The 21,760-nt window shown below is 49.1% G+C and overlaps 1 protein-coding gene across 1 annotated transcript in view; it reads left to right on the top strand.

The window, feature by feature from the left end:
- Window positions 1-2,171, top strand: part of NUGGC (nuclear GTPase, germinal center associated) — a 45,396-nt gene extending 43,225 nt beyond the window's left edge. Inside the window, exon 18 of the mRNA XM_008066513.1 lies at window positions 2,026-2,171. Coding sequence (XP_008064704.1) covers window positions 2,026-2,171 — 146 coding nt within the window. The remainder of the gene's footprint in view (window positions 1-2,025) is intronic.
- Window positions 2,172-21,760: the final 19,589 nt, after the last annotated feature.

The raw sequence follows: 21,760 nt of genomic DNA, 5'->3' as shown, positions 1-21,760 counted from the left end.
GTGAAAAATGGGTGTGAAATGTTGCCGTTTGTGAGAGAGGGAAAAAAAGGCATGCATATGTATGTGTTGGTGTGTGCATGCAGATCTCCCTGGGATATGCAGGAAACAGGTGGCTTCTAAGGCAGGGACCTGGGAGGCTGGAGGGCAGGGGAGGGGGGAGACCTGCTGTACACCCTGCATGTTTTATACCTTTTACATTTTAAACCACATGCATAGTTGCCCACTAGAATAAAACAATGATGCTTTTGCTGAGCTTGCCAAGGTGAGCGTGGTCAAAGTAGAAGCCACAATTGTTGCTTCTGAATATCCGTTCTACACTCCTCTATCTCTCTGTGAATCATTATGCCCATTTCTGGCTGCCCAGATGGATGTCTGACTTGTTCTTAACAGTCTCCAACACCTTCACACTATGATTTATTGACTCTTCCATGACCTTCTGTCTAGGCCTTTATAGGAATCTAAGTTTTCAGCGTATAGTCATCCAACTGTGTCTTCTTTAAAGAACTCCTACTTGCCAAAGGTCATTCAACTATCCAGGTCTTGCAGACAGAAAATGTTCCCCTAAGTTTGATGTAAATTGTGCCTGCTGTAACTTAAGCCTGTTTCCTTTTCTTCACCATCAGCAACAGATATAGGGGATACTGTGTCAGGTGCTGAGGTTGTCAGGGTCTTACCTGGTTGGTGAGACAAGATGTGTCAGGATGCAAATGACAAGATCGGAGGTGTGCATTCACTTAACAAGTGATTCTGATCACCTCCTGGGTGCCAGGCAGTGTTCTGGGCACCGAGAACATAGCAACGGCCAGTACAGGCAAGAGCCTCTGCCTCCGTGGAGCATACAGCCCAGCAAGCAGACGGCCGGCAATATGCCAACCAATGAGTAAAATATGTAGCAGGGAAAGGGAAGAGGGAATGCTGGGGCAGGGGACAGGTAGCCAAGGAAAGTCTCACTATGGATGTGACACTTGAGCAAAGGTCTGAGGGAGGGGACCCACTCAGACACCAGATCATTATTCTTGATGTTCAGGAGACAGAGTCATTACTCAGAGCTGAAGCACTAAGGAAGCTCCTTGTATGCTGAATCCTGGGGGAAGCCTTGAATGTTAGGCAGGATTCCAGGGGCAGCAGGGCATGGGGGTGGGACAAGACCAAAAGACTCAGGGTCCTAACAGCCTCCTGGTCATGAGTCCCATCACTGGCCAGTCTCAGGAAGGCCAGTCTGAGTTACCATCTGGGGCACATAGAGCCTCACAGGACTGAAAGGGCATTCAGGAGCAATGCTGGAACCAACTCTAAGGTCAGTCAAAAGTGTCCCTTCCAACACTTTGTCAGTCAGGGCTCTCCAGAAAAACAGAACCAAGAGGATGTGTGTATAGATATAGAAAGAGATTTATTTTAAGGAATTGGCTCATACGATGGTGGAGGCTTCGTGAGTCCAGAACCTAGTTCTCGGCTAGGCTAGAAGACTCTGGAAAGAGCTGCGGTTCGAATCCAAAGGCCGATGTCACCCAGGTTGGAGTACAGTGGCCTGACCATAGCTCACTGCAGCTTCAAACTCCTGGGCCCAAGCAATCCTCCCACCTCAGTTTCCCAAGAAGCTAGGACTATAGACACGCACCGACATGGCTGTCTGCTTTTAAAATTTTTTTGTAGAGACAAGGTCTGACTATGTTGCCCAGGCTGGTCTTGAACTCCTGGCCTCAAGCAATCCCCCTGCCTCAGCCTCCCAAAGGCCTGGGACTACAAGTATGAGCCACTGTTCCCAGCCTAGGGTTTTTTAATGGGTGGGTTCGGGTTTCTTTTGAGAGTGATCCCTATGCGGAGAAACTCTCGGGTGGAAGGAAGAAATCTCTGGTTTGACTTGGGTTATTTATGAAGCAAGAAGATTGGCGCGGCTAATCTCCAAACACCACTTCAGACCTTTTATCCTGGGACAAGTGACAGGATTCTTGGGGAGATTGGTTTTCTGGAGACATTTCTAGAAAGGCCTCTGAGTCCTCACGCATGCCTTCTGTTCTCTTGCAGATGTCAAGAATGAACACAGGGAGATGGAGAAGCTGCACAGAAGCCTGAGGGAGGTGGCCGAGAATGCCCTGCTGAGAAGGGGTATGCAAGACTTCCTCCTGAGGATGTCCCCCAGCAAGGCCGGCTCCCGCAGAGCATCGCTCTAACTCTGGGGCTTGCCCCAAAGGGTGAAAAGTAAGCCCAGTGCCAAAAAGTCAGAATCACTTCTGTATTGTGAAATCGAATAAAGAACATCTCCCAACTCTTTGCGCTTTATGTACAATGGAAAACTCAAAATATTGTTGCCTCTGGTATAATTTTATTTTATAGCTAAAAAAGAGTCATCTGAAATCCCTGTTGGAATTTTGAAGCTTTCGGACAAGAAACTTGTGCTTCGTCAAAGAAAGATACCTGCCGGGCTCAGTGGCTCAGCCTGTAATCCTGTGCTTTGGGAGGCTGAGGTGAGTGGATTGCCTGAGCCTGCACGTTTGAGACCCGCCTGGGCAACTTGGTGAGACCTCATCTCCACGACAAATAAAAAAAGTAGCCGGGCATGGTAGCGCGCGCTTGTAGTTCCACCTACTTGGAAGGCTGAGCGGAAGAATCGCCGGAGCCCAGCAGGTCGAGGCTGCGGTGGCTGGGAGCGGCCACTGCACTCCAGTCTGGGCGACAGAGTGAGACTCCAACTCAAAAAAAAAAAAAAAAAGAAAAGAAAAATACCTAAACATCCAAAAACGTAAATAGTATGGTAAAAAATTGCAAGATATAAAATACACCATGAAAATAAGCTCATGCTTCACTAAGGAGAGTGATATAAACATTGAAAAATGTAATATTATGGGAAAAACTACAAAATGAAACTTCAGGGACCCAAGTCTACTTTTCGTTTTAATACCAATGAGACATTTGGGGTAGGAGGCAACACTGTGTGGTGGGCACAACCTGAGTTAGGGAGCCAAGTGGCCATAGACCCAGCTTTCCGCTTCTCAGGTGTGTTACCCAAGACCAGCCCTTCTCCAACACGCGGGTCTCAGGAGCCTTCACTCTCGAGGCCCCTGGAGAGCTATTGATATGTGCTGTCATCAGAATTAAAATGAAAAATATTTTTATGGAAAAAGCTATTTCCCCTCCCCCAGAAAATGTAGTGACGTTATTATTACTATTTTTGAGTTGGAGTCTCACTCCGTCGCCCAGGCTGGAGTGCAGTGGCACACACACAGCCATCCCAGCATCGGCCTGCTGGGCTCCGGTGATCCTTCTGCCTCAGCCTTCCAAATAGCTGGAATTACAGGCGTGTACTACCACGCCGGCTAATTTTTTTTTTGTTTTAGAGACAAGGTCACACCAAGCTGCCCGGGCTGGTCTCAAATCTGTGGGCTCAGGCAATCCACTCACCTCGACCTCCCAAAGTGCTGGGATTATAGCCTGAGCCACTGAACCCGGCTGACATTATTTTATAGCTTTGCAAACCTCTTTATTCTTTGGTTAAACAGAAGACAGCTGGATTTTCATAACAGTTTCTGCACCCAGTCTGTTGCAATATGTCTTTCTGGTTGATGTTTATCTCACACAGAATTCTATCTCACACAGAAATGCAGCTGGAAGTATTTTAGTCAGGTAATTTCTGGATATTCTTTGATACTATAATCTGGACTAATGGTATTTTCTTAAAGGTTAGTTGCAGTGTGGAATATGAAACCATACCAGTGAACGTTTTTTCATGCCCTGTTACACCAAAACCCATTGGATTATCTTGTACTTTGGATTTTTTACCCATGCATATTTTGTGGTGTCAGACATTTGGTCATTTTGAACATATTTATTCACCGAGTTAAGCAGATATTCAAAATGTTGATGCATTTTATTGTACCATGCCACAAAATCATATTGTCAATATCTCTACCCATCTGATAAGGAAAGTCTTGAAGTATTGGGAAGCTGTCAAACTCAGTGGAAGATACAAGTTTTACAAACCTTCCCCAGTTTTTCTCTAAAAGCTCATCTTATCATTGGCAACAAATGTCATCGGTTGTTTTCTTTGAAGTTATTGTTTCATTTTGTTCATTTCTGAAAAAATGCCCACTGTATAACCACACATGATTAACCATCTGTCAGTTGTTTTAGATAAAAAATGATGTTCTATGAAACAAGTGTCAAGTTCAACTCACAATCCAAGCTCTGGAGGAAGTGTTCTTCCTTGAGGGAGCAGAAGTACTTTAAGTGTACCTCCCATTTTGTCACACAGAATGGTATCTACATAAGTGTCAATAATTGATACAACTAATAACATACTGTTTCACTAAGAAAATTCTTATGTGAAACTGGCTTTTTAAAAACTGCAAGCACGTGATGGTGGAAAATACCTGAGTTGTGAGCAGTTTGGTGCCACTGCTCTGGTTCGTGCTAAAACACAGGTACTTTTGCCTTCTTTGCTTTTATACCTTTAGTGCAAGTGTCAATGTGGTTAAAAAAAAAAGAAGCAAATCCTTCCCTTTTCATTGCAATATTTTTTTGCCTAAGATTTTAAAAAAGGATGCAGCCAAGTAAGTAGGTCTCAGAGGTTCCATCCATTTTAATCTTCTAGACACACAGAGCTCTATTGCAGTTTGCATAGTTCACTTTTCATATTTCACATGAGAGATGTAGAGGACTTCCACTTCCAGCCATGGTAAAGTGACAGCATCGGATTTATGCTCTGGTCGTTGGCAGCAAAAGAAACAAACAAAATTTATGGAACAACCTTTTTTAGTTGTGGGAAAATAGTGCAGGACAGTGATCCCTGAAGGAAGGGAGATAAGGCCAGCACGACAATTGTTCCATCTTGCTACCTAGGTCGTTTTCTAGACCACAGTATGGGAGTGGGGACTCCAACGAACAGGGTAGTCTTTCTGAGCTGAGGAGACAGAGGTCAGAGTTTGAGAAATCAAAGGGGATTGGAATTCACAGGGCAGAGTACTATGGAGAAGAGAGCTGAACGGAGAGCTCTGGAGACATGAAGCAGGTATCCCTTGAGTCTTTACCTGAGTCTGATTAGCACGTGCATAGGAGGAAACTACCAAGAGTAAGGAAAAAAGCACCAGAACGAATCAGGCAGAAAAATTCCCAAAGCTCAGTTCAAGGTAGAGTTGCCAGGGTGGAAAGACCTTCTTACACACAGGGCATCAAGTAGACTGCTCAGAAGAGTATTGCCTTCTAGTGGAGCCAAGATAGTCCTAGATGAAAGGCTGTGCCTCCACCTAACCAAGTGTAAAAACAGGTTGCAGAAGGATTATACTGTTTCCAAGTAACCTAACTACATCCCAGAGCAAAACATGAAAACATTTAAAGGACTAAAGAATTCCAGCACTCAACCATGGAAAATGGATGTGTTTGGCATCAAAGCAAAAATTACTAGATATGCAAAGAAATAGGAAACTATGGCCCATAATGAGGAGAAAAAAATCAATAGAAACAGATGCAGAAATGACACTGGTGGTAGAATTAGTAGACAAGGTTATTAGAATTGCTATAATAAATTTACTCCATATGCTTAAGATGATAAAATAAAGCATAAACATAATGAGAAGAGAAATGAAAGAATGAAATGAAATTTAAAAGACTCAAATAGAACTTTTAGAGATAAAAAAAAAAACCTCTCAATATCTGCATGGGATTAACCGCAGAACAGATGCTGTGGAAAAAAAGACAAGCAAGTAAACTTGAAAACAGAGCACTGGAAACTCTCCAAAAGGAAACACAGGGGGGAGAAAATGGGGAAAGAAAAATGACCAGAGCATTAATAAACTATGGAGCATCATCAAGCAGCCTAAAATGTGTATTACTGGACTCACTAAAGGACAGAAAAGAGATGAGGATACGGGGGAAAAAAATCTAAGAGAAGGGTGTTTGAGAGCTTTCCAAGCTTGATTTGACAGCAACAAAAACTATAAATCCACAGATCTGAGATGCTCAACAAAATCCAAGCACAAGAAAAATACAGAAAACCATAAGACATATCATAATCAATTGACTGAAAAGCGGTGATGAAGAGAAAATGTTAGAAACAGCTGGGTGTGTGGGGGGAAGTGGATATTACTTCCAAAAGAACAAAAAATGACAGCAGGCTTCTGATTGGAAACAATACAAGCCAACAGGCAGTGGAGTGAGCTTGCTCTTTCTTTTTCTTTCTTTTCTTTCTTTCTTTCTTTCTTTCTTTCTTTCTTTCTTTCTTTCTTTCTTTCTTTCTTTCTTTCTTTCTTTCTTTCTCTTTCTCTCTGTCTCTCTCTCCCTCCCTCTCTCTCTCTCTCTCCCTCTCTCTCTCTCTCTCTCTCTCTCTCTCTCTCTCTCTCTCTCTTTCTTTTTGTGTCAGAGTCATACTCTGTCACCCAGGCTGGAGTGCAGTGGCACGATCATGGCTCACCACAGCCCTAACCTCTTGGACTCAAGCAATCCTTCTGCCTCAGCCTCTGGAGTAGCTGGCGTGTGTTACCAGGCTCAGCTAATTTTTTAATTTTTTTTTTTTTTTGTAGAGATGAGATCTCACTCTATTGCTTAGGCTGGTCTCAAATTCCTGGGTTCAAGCAACCCCCCACCTTGGCCTCCCAAAGTGCTAGGATCACAGGCGTGAGCCACCATGTCTGAATACAAGTTGTTGTTGTTGTTGTTGTTTTAGAAACACTGTCTACTTACTAGCAGAGATGAGAGCTCCCGTGTCATTGATGCCTGACCAAATGGGTATTATCCTTTTCTGCAGTACGTTAATGGGACAGATTTTTTTTTTTTTTTTGAGTTGGAGTCTTACTCCATCACCCAGGCTAGAGAGCAATGGCACACTCACAGCAACCTCAGCATCGACCTGCTGGACTCCAGTGATCCTTCTGCCTCAGCCTTCCAAGCACTCGGAACTACGGGTGCGCACTACCATGCCTGGCTAATTTTTTGAGTTATTGTAGAGATGAGTTCTCACCATGTTGCCCAGGCTGGTCTTGAATCCGTGGGCTTGGGCAATCCTCTCGCCTCGGCTTCCCAAAGTGCTGGGATTGCAGGCTTGAGCCACCATGCCCGGTCGGGACAGATTTTTTTAAGTACCATCTTGCACTCTTGGTTTGTTAGTGATGTTGAACATTTTTCATGTTTACTTGAATTGCTTCTTTTCAATGGTCTTTTCTTTGGAGTTCTCCATCACTTTTGTTTTGACTTGTTTCTTTGAAAGACTTTCAAACTGACAGAAAAGTTGCAAAAATAGTATGAAGAACTCCCATATACACTGTATCAACTGGTTAACATTTCACTACGTTGCTTTAGGTATAAATCTTTGTATTTGCTTGAGAGAGAGAGAGAGCGTGTGTGTGTGTGTGTGTGTGTGTGCGCGCGCGTGCATAGAATTTTAAAGAAGGCGGTATACATCATGCCCCTTTATCTCTTAACATTTTAGTACATTCCATAAAAACAAGCATATTCTCTCACATAACCCCAGAAGAAGGATTAAATTGAGGAAATTTCACGTTAATACAATATCATCATCTTATTCATAATCTGCATTCAGCTGTCATCAGTGGCCCCAACTGTGGCCTATATAGCAACGTTTTCCAGTGCAGGATCCAGCCCGGAATCACACATAGCATTTATTTGTCACGTCTCTTTGATTCCTTTAACTCTGGAACCGTTCCTCAGTCTTTCTGTCTTTCTTTGTCTTTCGTCACATTGACATTTTTGAGGCATCCCGGCCGCTGTTTTATAAAATTTGGGTTTGTCTGATGTCTCTTCGTGATTAGGTTTAGACTATGCATCTTGGGCTAAAAACAACTACATCAGTGTCCCCCTTCCTTTCTAATTAAAAAAAGTTAGAATTGACTGCTGACAGCTTGACAACAAAGGAGGAAACCAGAAACCAAAAAATGGCGAGAGTGGGTGTAGAGGCAGGTCCCCCACTTTCTGCCCCGCAAGGGCGGTCTTGACCAGCCCATGGGGTGAGCGTGTAAGGCAGGGAGGATGAGGACCACTAGGTGCAAGCCACTCAGTCTTTTAGGCCTAGACTGTCGCCTGCCCGTGGCTGCCAGGGATCAGGGTGGTACTGCCAAAGGTCTTTTTTTTTTGAGTCGGAGTCTCACTCTGTCGCCCAGACTGGAGCGCAGCGGCCGCTCCCGGCCACCACAGCCCCGACCTGCCGTGCTCCGGCGATCCTTCCACCTCAGCCTTCCCAGTAGCTGGAACTACAGGCGCGCGCTACCACGCCCGGCTAGCCAAAGGTATTTTTAAATGTGAGTGGAAGGGAGGAGGGAGAGGAGTTGACCTTTAACTCTGTTTCAGCCTGTGGTGATCAGGAGGCCAGTACCTTCCATTTCAAGCTTCCCCGCGACTCCCTGAGAGGCAGACCACGGAAGGCCCAGGTGGCCGTCTCAGAGCACAGCAGGCGCAGGACAAGAGCCTGAGCCTTTGCAGCTGAGGAGAGGTGCCTCCCAGGCTGAGACCGCCCAAGGCCCCCTCTCTCCTGACTTTTCTCCGCCTCTGCTCCTAACAACCCCTCTGCGGGTCCCACATCTCCTCCTTGGGGAGCTCCAGCCTTTCCCACCTCTCAGTGGAAACCTCAGATTGTAGGCTTTGGCCCAAAATTCATGGAGACCCTCCTCTGCTCTTCCCGATGTGAGAGGAATGGATCCTGCTTCCACCATTCCGGCCTCTCCACCGTGGCCACACAGATGGTCTGTGAGCAAGTTCATCTCCCCAAAGCAAATATTTTCATTATTATTACGTAGGACACACGCTGACTTATCCCATATCTCTGTTCCTTGGCATGATCGTGCTGTTCCGGGTTGGTGTCACTAAAGCCAGCAGCTGAACTGAGATGGGCTGTGTCTTCTGCACCCCCACCGGGTGGTGTAACTTCAAGTTGCAACTTCAAGGGAGAGGTTACTTTCGTCCAGCACACTTACCTCACCATTGTCAGACCCTGGCTCGTTGCCAGCGTTAAATTATAGCTGATATAGTGTGGATGCTGTCCCCTCCAAATCTCTTCTTGAAACGGGATCCCACCTGGAAGTGGACCCTAGGGGGCTCTGACTGGATTACAGGGCGGAACCCTCATGAATTGCTTAGTGCGCATCTCCTGGTAACGAGTGAGTTCTCGCTCTGTTAGCTGGCTGCTTAAAAGGCCCTGGCCCGTCCCTCCTCTGGCTCTTGCTTTTCTGCTTTTGCCCTGTGACATGCCCACTCCTCTTAACCGCCCGCCTGGAGTGGAAACTTCCTGAGGCCTCACCATGCTTCTTGCACCATGCTTCTCGCACAGCCTGCAGGACCGTCAGTCAAGTAAGTCTCTTTTCTTTATAAATTACCCAGCTTTGGGTATTCCTTTAGAGCAATGCAAAAGACTAATAAAATGACCAATAAGCTCTGCTTCAGAAGATTCTTGTAGAAGGCATGTCATTCACATTGTAATAATAACACACTTTTTTTTGAGTCAGAGTCTCACTCTGTCACCCAGGCTGGAGTGCAGTGGCACGCTCACGGCCACCGCAGCCTCAACCTTGCTGGGCTCTGGCGATCCTTCTGCCTCAACCTTCCAAGTAGCTAGAACTACAGGCACATTTCACCAGGCCTGGCTAATTTTTTTTTTTTTTTAATTGTAGAGACGAGGTCTCACCAAGTTGCCCAGGCTGGTCTTGGATCCCTGAGCTCAGGCAATCCTCTCGCCTCAGCCTCCCAAAGGGCTGGGATGACAGGCTTGAGCCACCGCGCCCAGCCTAATAATACACTTTCATGTGTCAAATAACGTAAGGGAATGTGGTGTTGGCGGAACACATCATTCCCTGACGATGTAGGTAAACTGAGGTGTTGCTATTATATTATTAAAATAAAACATCAGCATCTCCATGGTCATGAGAGAGTAGAAAAGGAAGCAATCGTTTCCATCTTCTCTGGAGGCTTCACACCACGTGCAGTGTTTTCCACTGGTCTTAGGCTCTTTGTTTCTTTCCCACTTCTTCCCATTCCAAAGAATCACCCAGAAGAATGTGAAAGCGCGCCTGTTTATTCTCTTCTGTCCCCATACCATGCCACAACAAGGCAGAGCCCCCCTCCTCTTAAACACACAGTTTAATCCGATTCGGGGCAGAGAAAAGTGATAATGATTCTGGAGTCTTGTTAAGACCGTGTTCTAGATGCCCTTGTGATAAAACCACTCGAACTCTCCATTTTAAAATTAGGCTGCCGAGTCTCTATAAAAGTTCTTCCGTTTGTTTTTCCCTCTGGAAGAAACGTGTGGATTCTTGCTGCTGGAAAGGGGACACGTTGTGTGAACGTGGCCTTTTTCTTTTGGCATCCTGTGGAAGAAAAGGCAGGTTTTGCCTCAAGCTAGAAGGCAAGAAAAGATCTTGTTTAGCTGGTTGGGAGAAAGCTGATGACTGCCTGAGACTTGGAGGGCGGACAGCTGCATTCTCTCTGCCCGCACCTTCTCTGCCCCCTCTTTTTCCCTCCTCTCTCTCCCCACCTCCCTCTCTCAGAGAAATCAACACCTGTGGTTGAAAAAAGACGTTCTTAACACTCATTAAAATCGCTGAAAACTTTGGAACTACCCGTCCCTTTGAAAACATCCCAAGTAACTTAAAGATTCCTACTCAAGCCCAGACTGAGGGGAACGAACTTTAGAAAGCAGCAATTGATAACAATTAAGGGCTGTGCTTAGCCACGTCTTTCTTTATATCCTGCTGACGGTTCAATTTTTGTCATTTTGGATAACGCAACTTTTACTCTATTTGGGTGTCCCTCAGGGCATTGTTCTCCACCTTGGTTGTGTTTTGGGGCCACCTGAGTTGCTTTCTGAAATCCCCATGCCCTAGAAGATGGGTTCCACACGTCAATTTAACCAGAACCTCTGGGAACAGAACTCCGGCATCCAGTATTCATAAAAATCACTACTTCGTGGCAAGGCAAATTCACGTCCTGGAATCCTGAAGCTTCTGTGCTTTGAAGATCCCAAGTGCGTGCTGGCTCTCTGTAACCAGCAGGCCCTGTGGGTGTGTCAAGGGTGTGCATCTACATTTTTAGCAGTCTGGGGAGCTCAATGAGGCAGCCAGTGCCTCCAGCCTCCCCAGGTGAACTTTCGGCCTGAGAGAAGACAGAGCAGCCTGTGTCCCAGCGGGGTGGGGACATAAACGCAGAGAGAATGGGAAAGTAGGAGGAAGGAAGATGGTGACAAAGAGAAATGCCCAGCCAGGGTGTCTCCTTCAAGCGCCCTTAACCCAGCACTCATGTTTGGCTGGTTCAAACGCTTTCCTAAAATGTTAATTCTGGAGCAGTTTCCAGCAGGGCAGGGAGAGGACAGGCCTGGCGCAGACTTCCCCAGAGACTGGGGCTGAGCACAGGGAGGGAACACAAAGGCCTTTCCTCTGCCCCACAGACCTGCAAGGGGAGGTCATCCCTGGCGTCCCCAACACTCACCCCCGTCCCCAACTGCTGGCTCCTAGTGAGAGAACTCCTCTTTTCCCTTCCCGTTATCTGGCTACCAGCTTCACACCTAGTCAGCAAGTCTTTGTTTTGTTTTTACTCATTTATTTTGAGACAGAACCATGCTCTGTCACCCCGGCTGGAAGGCAGAGGTGTGACCCTAGCTCACAGTAACCTCAAACTCCTGAGTTCATGTGATCCTTTCACCTGAGTCTCCTGAACACCTGGGACTACAGGTGTGGGTCACCACGCCCGGCTAATGTTTTTAATTTTTTTTGCAGAGATAGGATCTCACTGTGTTACCCAGGCTGGTCTCGAACTCCTGACCTCAAGAAATCCTTCTACCTTGACCTCCCGAAGCCCTGGGATCACAGGTGTGAGCCACTGCACCCAGCCAGCAAGTCTTCATTTTGTGCTCTCTCTGTTCAAATAACCAGTGTGGTGTAGGGCTCCCGAGTGATGCTGACGGATTCCTCGGGCAACTGAGCCAGGCAGGAGGTTCGGCGCAGGAGAAGGGGTGTTGGGTGTGGACCCAGACAGTGTGGCTGGACAGGAAGACACCCTGCTTGACCCTCGGTGATGGGGTCCTCTCAAGGCAAGGAGTCTGAGCTCTTTGGCTACTAGGAGAACCAAGGCTGAGTCACGGTCTGTGAGCCTGCCCCATTTAGGGACAATCGAAGGAGAAGGGGGAACTTTGAATCTTAGGTCTGGAAAGAAACTGGAGGTGACCCCATAACCTTAAACATCACACCTGGTCTCTAAAGGAGATAGTTAAGAAGGGGCTGCAAATATACTCCCACCGGCTTCCGTCAAGCAGGGCTGACTGACTAGCATGGACCACAAAAAACAAAATGAAAGTTGGAGAGGCAAGCACAGAAATAAGATCAAGCCACAAAAGAGAATGAGGACTTTGGCAATACCAAAAGCACCCATGTGTTTGGGCACAGCCAGGCACGTAGGATTGCAGGCACTCTGACCATCATTTTTTTTTTTTTTTGAGTTGGGGTCTCACTCTGTCGCCCAGACTGGAGTGCAGTGGCACGCTCCCGGCCACCAAAGCCTTGACCTTCTGGGCTCCGGCGATCCTGTCTGAAGGGTAGAGTAAAGGCTCTGCCTCAGCCTTCCAAGTAGTCAGAACCACAGGTGCGTGCTACCATGCCCAGCTCATTTGTGATTTATTGTAGAGATGAGGTCTCACCAAGTTGCCTGGGCTGGTCTTGAACCTGTGGGCTCAGGCAATCCCCTCACCTCGGCCTCCCAAAGGGCTGGGATTACAGGCTGAGCCATCGAGCCCGACCTGACCACCATTTTTAAAAAGTGTTAAAAGTGCCACTCTCCCGGGCATAGAGCTTTAGAAATATTGGCAGTGGCAGTCTGGGCATGGTGGCTTATGCCTACAAATCCAGCACTTTGGGAGGCCTAGTAGGGAGGATTGCTTGAGCCCAGAAGTTCGAGACTAGCCAGGTCAACATAGTAAGACCTCATCTCTACAAAAAAATTTTAAAATTAGCCAGATGTGGTGGCATGTGCCTGTAGTCCCAGCTACTCAGGAGGCTGAAGTGGAAGGATTGCCTGCACCCAGGAGGCTGAGGCTGCTGTGAGCCGTGATTATGCCACTGCACTCCAGCCTGGGTAACAGAGTGAGACCCCAACTCAAAAACAAAAAAAAGAAAGAAAGAACATTGGTGGTAAGCCAGTAGGCAACAGACTAAATCAGACCCTAGACTGTGGGCTCTCTGACTGAAAAGGAAATCTGATTATGCCCGAGAAAGGAGGGCGAGCACTCCCTCCTGTAAAATACACAAATAAAGGCCTTAACCGCAAGACGGTTCCATGCATTGCAGATTCTTTTCCAGCGGGGAGGAGACTTTTCATGTGCTGTCCACAAACTCTTACATCTTTCTATCCCTTGTTTGTAGCAAACTAAAAGGAGACGTCTTTCCATCTGGAATCTGGAAATGGCTGTCCTTCACAGAAAAAGATGATAGCAGGTGACTCCCGGACGTGGTTTTGTTGCTAAGTCAGAATCTGCTTCATGATGCGTGTTCACAGGCGGCTTAGTCAGCCTGGGCCATTGGAGCAAAGTACTACAGACTGGGCAGCTTCAACAACAGAAATGTGTCATCTCTCAGTTCTTGAGGCTACAAGTCCAAGATCGAGGTGATGGCAGGGCTGGTTTCTCCCTGTGTCCCCACATGGTCATTCCTCCGTGTGTCTGTGTCTTAATCACCTCTGCTTGTAAGGACGCCAGTTCTTTTTTTTTTTTGAGCTGGAGTTTCACTGTCGCCCAGACTGGAGGGCAGTGGCATGCTCCCGGCCACTGCAGCCTCGACCTGCTGGGCTCCGGCGATCCTTCCACCTCAGCCTTCCAAGTAGCCGGAACTACAGACATGCGCTACCACGCCCGGCTGATTTTTTGGTTGATTGTAGAGATGAGGTCTCACTGCCCAGGCGGGTCTCGAACCCGTGGGCTCAGTCAATCCACTCACCTCAGCCTCCCAAAGGTGCGGGATTACAGACTGAGCCACCAAGCCCAGCCTTAATTTTTTATTTATTGTAGAGACGAGGTCTTGCCAAGTTGCCTGGGTAGGTCTTGAACCTGAGGGCTCAGGCAATCCACTCGCCTCGGCCTCCCAAAGCGCCGGAATGACAGGCTGAGCCACCAAGCCCGGCCAGGACACCAGTCCTATTGGAACGGGGCCCATTCCAGTGACCTCATTTAACCCTGAGCATCTCTTTAAAGACCCTGTCTTCAAATACAGCCGCTTTCTGAGGTACTAGGGGGTGGGACTTCAACATATGACTTTGCGGGAGGTAAGGGAGGGGAATTCACCGCATAGCATCTGCTTGGTGTCCCCAGAACCAAGGCAGGCCCAGGGCAGAGGTGGACAAACAAAGCCCTGCTGCTGGCCGCTGAGAAGCAACAGTCTCTCCTCAAGCACGCTTACACTCCAGTAGGGACGAAAGGGTGACCTGTATAAACCAGAACCAAACTTCAAGAGAGGTACAAACAGAGAAAGGGCTCCCGCAGCGAGAGGGAGCTGGTTGCCTGGGGGCTGAGCCTCTTCCAGCCAGTGACGGCTCTGGGTGGCTTCACAGCGCCAAGTCCAAGGCCTCTGACTCTTCCGAGATCTCCCTTCTCTGCAAAGGGGTCACATCCTTGAAGTCAGGAGGGTGAGGCGTGAAGAGGCTTGTGCCTGTGTCAGGCAAGAGTCAAACAAGCACTTGCATAAGTCAGAGGACGAGCAAGGACTTCAGAGACCCGTGTCCCCGGGCTTCCAGGAGCACGTCCCACAGATGCCGCCTCCAAGCCCATCTCCTGGAGGGCATGGAGAGTAGCGTTCTCCATTTGAGTCGCTTGCAAAATGAACACGCCTTGGTCTCTCTCTCCCTCCCCCCACATCCTCGGAAGCCCTTTTCCTTCCAGAGTGCAGGGTCATTTTAGAAACAAGAGCCCATTCAGAGATCTCTATCATTTCTTCTTGGGTGTGGGGAAGACCAGGACTTCTTGAACTTTAATGTGCATGTGAGAATCACCAGGGAGCTTCCCTGAAAGGCGGATTCTGATTCAGCAGGGCCAGGGCTGGGGCGGTGGACCCCGGGTTTCCAACAGGCCCCCAGACCTGCTGCCGCCACGGTGCCCCACGCTTAGGGGAGCAGAGGGGAAGAGGCCGTCGAAAGTCCCGGGTCCCAGGCCTGCTTCTGCCCATGCTGCCTGGACAAGTTACCACTTCTGGCCACAGCCTCCTTGTCGCCCAAGTGAGGGAGTAGATGCCATCCAACTCCATGTCCCTGTGGCTGTCACCTTCCAAGGAGACCAACGTGAAATCTGCCCAAGGCGTAGGGCAGTGTGTCTAGAATGACAACAAGACGGACTCAATTTCCTGTTCGGATGCTCCTGACGTCTTTCTTCTGCCTGATGGCTCTGGCTAGGACCTGCGGTGCTCTGCTGAATAGGACTGGTGAGACACAAGACAGGGACAGCAGATGCTGGGCACCGCTAAGGGAGGGTGGGGGGGATAAGGCAACCACCCATGGGGGACCATGCCCACTAGTGGGAGTGGGCTCATTAGTGGGCTCACCTTCACAAAGTACACTTATGTAGCAAATCCTCAAGTGTACCCTGCTGTTCTAAAACTAAATTAAATTTTAAAAATAAAAATAAGCTGGGTACAGTGGCTCAAGCCTGTAATCCCAGCACTTTGGAAGGCCAAGGAGGAGGGAATGCTTGAACCCATGAGTTTGAGAGCGGTCAGACAATATATATAGCAAGACCTCATCTCTACAAAAAAAATTTAAAAAATGATTTGCTGGGCATGGGGGCACATGCCTGTAGTTCCAGCTACCCGGGAGACTGAGGCTGGAGGATCACCTGAGCCCAAGAGGTCGAGGCTAGGACAAAATGTGATCATCCGACTGCACTCCAGCCTGGGTGACAGGGTGAGACCCCACTCAAAATATAAAAAAAAAATTTCAATAAAAATAAAAGTAGGTCGAGTACAGTGGCTCAGCCTATAATCCCAGCACTCTGCAAGGCCGAGGTGAGAGGATTGCCTGAGCCCGGGAGTTCGAGACCCGCCTGGGCAACTTGGTGAGCCCTCATCTCTACAATAAACCACAAAAATTAGCCGGACGTGGTGGCATGCCCCTGTTGTTCCAGCTACTTGGAAGCCTGAGGCGGAAGGATCGCCGGAGCCCAGCAGGTGGAGGTTGCGGTGGCTGGGAGCAGCGTGCCACTGCCCTTCAGCCTGGGTGACAGAGTGAGACTCCAACTCAGAAAAACAAAATAAAAAATAAAAGTAAAGACAAGACCGGATGAAGAATGGTTAGCAGTGGTGCATAGCTGCAGAGGAAGCCACTCCCAGGGAATACTACGTGAGCGACGCCCCCGGATTTGTGCAACGGTGCATCCCTGGGTCACCAGGCAAACCTTTCTATCTCTGTCCACTCCTTTCACTCTTGAGTTCCTGCAAAAGTTCCTTTTTATGTAAGATAATTGGTCCTTCTTAGGCAAACTGCTGTGTACTTGAGGGATTTGGTGTTCCACCAATACGCCGCGAATGGCGAGTCCCCCAACTGCCTGAGAAGTGCTCTCCCGTCTTCATCAGGAAGGGCTAGGCACAAAGAAGGCCCACTGCCTGGAAGGAGAACCTTGAGAGCCCCTGCGCCGTCCCTGAGCGAGTGCCAAACAATTCTAGTAACATGAGACTGCAGGCTCGGATGTGCCTGACTGAATCCTGGAACGTGAGTTCTCAAGGGGCCCAGGGAGCCTCCAGGGCTCAGGGAGACCAAGGGTGTGGGCTTGGCACGTCGGCACCTGGATGCTTGGGCTTCAGCCCTTGGCAACAGGCCTTGGTCTCCCGAGATGCTGCAGCCAGCCGGCAGAGCAGCCGCACAATGGAACAGACCCTGTGCGTGCCCGGCTTTAGAGGATGTGGCAGGGAGGGGACCCCTCCGAGAAGAAAACAGGAAAACGGGCCTCGCTTCCAGAGAGGACCGTTTCCAAAGGAGAGGTCCATCCATCAACAACCCACGTTCAGAGAACACGAATTGGAAGGGACTGTGGAATCCCTCTTGATGAACCCAACGGATCCAGGACACGCCTGCTGGGATTACAGGGCTGTGGAGACAGAGGAGGCTGGAGGGGCTTTCTCTTCCCCTCTGCTATGGCAGGGGACAGCTGTCCAAGGAAAGGGACCAACTGGAGATGCAGCTGCTGCGCTGGCCTCATCGGTGACACGTGGGGACGTGGGGACACCGGGGCGGACGGGCCATTCTCGCTCAGGAGCAGTTCTCCTGGCTCAGCCCTTGCCTCCAGCAGGGACGGGTTGTCTCCGAAGCAGCCCTGTGCGGGCTCGTTCAAGGGACCGGAAGCCTTTCCAGAGCGAGGCAACAAGATTCACGAGCCTTCGCCTCACACGTGCTAAAATCCTGGTGCACGTGGTCGCTCTGGCAGGGGCATGTGGGCCCATGTGGCAGGGAGTTCTGAAATGCGGCCTGCAGTGCGGAAGGGCCCTCAGCCTTGCCAGGTGCCCTTTTTGCTTACCTCAGTGGGCCTAGGGAACAGACACTTCATCCGGCAAGACCTGGGTCTGACTCCCCGCCTTGAGCTGTGATTTAGGGTTTCCATGAATGGTAAGTTGCCACAGGAACTGGGAAGCTGGGGGAAACTTGAGCTAGGAACCGATCTGCCCTGAGAAGGACACACTTGTGTGCACGCCTTCCGAGGAACGTACTGGGGACCCCGGGATGTTTCAGCCTCCCCAGTGGAGCCTTCAGAACTCTTGAGCAGAGAAGGGTCGTAGAGTGTCATCTGGCACTTTCTTCTCTTCTTCTTTTGGTGAGGGAGCCATCAGGCCTGCGGTGTCATGAACACTGAAGCCAGACTTCTCGGAGACTCCCACAGACTCACCTTGACTCAACGTTCGTTCGAGGACAAGTACGCTGCGTTTGTGTTTGAACACGGTGTTTTATTGTGTGTGTTCGGATGCTTTGACATCTAGGGCCGTGCTAACCCTGGAGGGACTGCCTCTCACAGGTCTAGCCAGTTCCCAGAGATGGCAAACAGCTGTCTCCCAAACAAGCATGATGAACCAAAGTCAATGAACCAATTCAGAGCCCATACCCACCACTTCCTTTATGGCAGGGGTCCCCAGCCCCCAGGCCACAGACTGGTCTGCGGCCTGTTAGGAATGGGGGGTGGGGGAGGCACCCAGCAGGAGGTGAGCAGTGGGTGAACCAGCAAAGCTTCATCTGTATTTACAGCCGCTCCCAATCGCTCGCATGACCTCCTGAGCTCCACCTCCTGTTAGGTCGGCCCGAAAAATCTCACTTCCATTCCCAACACCCTATCTTTGTGAAGCAGGGTTTTCTGCAGCGACAGCGACCGAGATGAGATGACGGAGTAGACTGGACATGAGCCACACACTTGGCGCGCGCCTTTGTCCCATCACCCCCAGATGGGACCATCGGGTTGCAGGGAAACAAGCTCAGGCTCCCACTGATTCTGCATTGCGGTGAGCTGTATAATTATTTTATTGTCTATTACAATGTAATAATAGAAACAAGGTGCACAATAAATGTGATGCTGCTGAGTCATCCCACCCCACCCACCCCTGTTGCTGCCCCATCCGTGGAAAAATTGCCTTCACGAAACCGGTCCCTGATGCCAAAAAATTGGGGACTGCTGCTGTATGGAGCGCTCTACTCTGGGCCGCTCTCCACCTGCCCTAGTGGCCCCAGGGCCAGGAACCAGTCAACGAGGGACCGCTCTGTGCCCCAGAGCGGCTGAAGTTTCTCAAGCCAGCGAACCCCAAGCCTGCCTCGCCCCTTCTTTCTGGTTCTCCCCTATCGCTCCCCCCACCTCCTGATCAACCCTGATGCTCCCCCGTGTGGCCCCCTGTGGCATGGCATGTTCCCTCCACTTAGAACTGTAACCAAAAAACTACCTTTTGGAGGCAGTTGTCTCCCAATCTATTGGCTTTATCATACCTCCAATTTCCTAATCACTTGTGTTTTGTTTTGTTTTGAGTTGGAGTCCCACTCTGTCACCCAGGCTGGAGTGCAGTGGCACACTCACGGCCACCCCAGCGTCGACCCACTGGCCTTCAGGGATCCTTCCACCTCAGCCTTCCAAGGAACCGGAACTACAGGGGCGTGCCACCACCCCTAGCTAATTTTTTATTTATTGCAGAGTCGTAGTCTTACCACGTCGCCTAGGCTGGCTCGAACCCACAGGCTCAGGCAATCCACTTACCTCGGCCTCCCAAAGTGCTGGGGTTACGGGCTGAGCCCCCTATATATATATTTTAAATTTTTTCCAGCCGGGTTCGGTGGCTCAACCTGTAATCCCAGCACTTTGGGAGGCCAAGGCGAGAGGATTGCCTGAGCACACTGGTTCAAGACCAGCCTGGGCAACATAATAAGACCTTTTCTCTATAATAAATCAAAAAATTAGCCAGGCGTGGTGGCACATGCCTGTAGTTCCAGCTACTTGGAAGGCTGAGGCGGAAAGATCGCCAGTGCCCAGTAGGTTGACGCTGGGGTAGCCGTGAGCGTGCTACTGCCCTCCAGCCTGGGCCACGGAGTGAGACTCCAACTAAAAAAAAAAAATTCCCTAGATATAGAGAAGTAAAAAGACTCATGCCATTTCTGCTGCCATGATGGAGAAACAGGCTGAATGCCAAGTAGCTACAGCTTGAATGACAAGAGCCAGGCGTAGTTGTCCCAGGGATCAGCCTCATCTTGGGGAGAGAGGGCCACTGGGGTGGCCCAGATCTTCAGTCCTAAACTTCTCAGCATATTGTCAGTGGCTTGATTGTGGCCGCTGGTGGCTGATCAGATTTGACACAAATGACACAAAGCTAGGATTAGCTACTCTCTTGAAAGCAAAATCAAAATTCAAAAGATCTCAGAAGACTGGAGCTATGAACGGAAGGCAACAAGATGAAACGCAGCTGGGATAACTGTAGAGGATCCCTCTCTTGGCAGGGCTCAGTGGCTCAGCACTTTGGGAGGTTGAGGCGAGTGGATTGCCTGAGCCCTGTGGTTCGAGACCCACCCGGCCAACTTGGGTGTAGAGACCTCGTCTCTACAATAAGTCAAAAATTAGCCGGGCGTGGTAGTGAGCACCTGTGCTTCTGGCTACTTGGAAGCCTGAGGCAGAAGGATCACCGGAGCCTAGCAGGTCGACGCTGGGGTGGCCATGACTGTGCCACTGCACTCCAGCCTGGGTGACAGAGTGAAACTCCAACACCCCCCCCAAAATAAGATCCCTCTCAGAGTTTACAAGTCAACTTCTCGAAAACAAAATGGAAAAAACAAACCCTAGTTTACCAATAACCCATGTGTGAAGGTGGTTTGGGTAACTCAGTGTAAGTCAACAGTGTGGAGCAGCAGTTAAGAAATGCCATTTGAGGCTGGGTGCAGTGGCTCACACCTATAATCCCAGCACTTTGGGAGGCTAAGATGAGAGGATTGCCTGAGCTCAGGGGTTTGAGAACAGCCTGGGTATGGGAGGCCAGTCCCTGAAAAGAGTTTTAGGAGGTCCCTTGGAAGGTGTGATGGCGTCGGCGATTATTCTGGAGGGATAGATATTAAAAGAAAGAAAGATGGAAGGATAGATAGAAAGAAAGAGAAAGAAAGAAAGTGGACATCTGTTCAACAGATTGAGCAGAAGCCATTTACTGAAACTTACAGCAGGTATTTATCCCAAATTTTACACAGGCAGTCTTTACAAGTCTTCCACGTGAACACAAGCCAGGTGCAGTAGGGGCGCCCCCTCACCCACCAGGTGTTTCCTCAGGCATGAGAAAGAACAATCTCAATTAAATCACAAAACTTCTATATGAGAGCCGGGCTCGGTGGCTCAGCCTGTCATCCCACGCCTTTGGGAGGCCGAGGTGAGTGGATTGCCTGAGCCCGCGGGTTCGAGACCCGCCTGGGCAGGCGAGACTTCATCTCTACAATAAATCAAAAAATCAGCCGGGCGTGGTAGCGCGCGCCTGTAGTTCCGGCTACTTGGAAGGCTGAGGCGGAAGGATCGCCGGAGCCCAGCAGGTTGAGGCTGCGGTGGCCGGGAGCGGCCACTGCACTCCAGGCTGGGCGACAGAGTGAGACTCCAACTCAAAAAAAATAATAATAAATAAATAAATAAATAAATAAAAGAGAGAGAGAGAGAGAGAGAGAGAGAAAGGCCATTTGGTCTCAGGCTACAACAGCAAAGAATTACCTCTAGGACAAGGAGAAAATTGTCTCATAGAGCTACGTACCTGCAGCCTGGGTTCAATGTCTGGTGGTCCATTTTCATAGATTTTTCGGAAAAAGTATAAGCTGTCCAGAAAAGGGTGATCAGCATGGTGAAGGGTCTAGATACAGCCGTAAGCAGAGAATATTTTTTAAAAATGACTAAATACAGTCATCTCCTCTGCCTTTAAGACCCCCTTTAAAGTGACTGCAAGATGTTTTTTAAGACATCAGCCTGGTCAAAGAGAATGGGTGAGACAAAGCAACACAATTCTCAAAGCTGAAAAGCAGAATGAGTGGTCACTGATTTGGTAGGGTCAGGAAATATTGAATTCTAAGTTGGGGGTGGAGAAAGGGGGAGACTGAAGGAACAGTCTAATTTGAAACTTAATGTGGCAGGGTTTTTTTGGGGGGGTTGAGGTGGAGTCTCCCTCCATCACCCAGGCTAGAGTATAGTGGCATGTTCCCGGCCATTGCAGCCTCGACCTGCTGGGCTCCGGCGATCCTTCCGCCTCAGCCTTCTTAGTAGCCGGAACTACAGGCGCATGCTACCCTGCCTGGCTATTTTTAATTTTATTGTAGAGATGAGGTC

This window comes from Carlito syrichta, unplaced genomic scaffold, assembly GCF_000164805.1.
Source record: "Carlito syrichta isolate Samal-C Ts95f unplaced genomic scaffold, Tarsius_syrichta-2.0.1 Scaffold308976, whole genome shotgun sequence".
NCBI lineage: Eukaryota > Metazoa > Chordata > Mammalia > Primates > Tarsiidae > Carlito > Carlito syrichta.
This window is presented reverse-complemented; position numbering and strand designations above follow the sequence as displayed.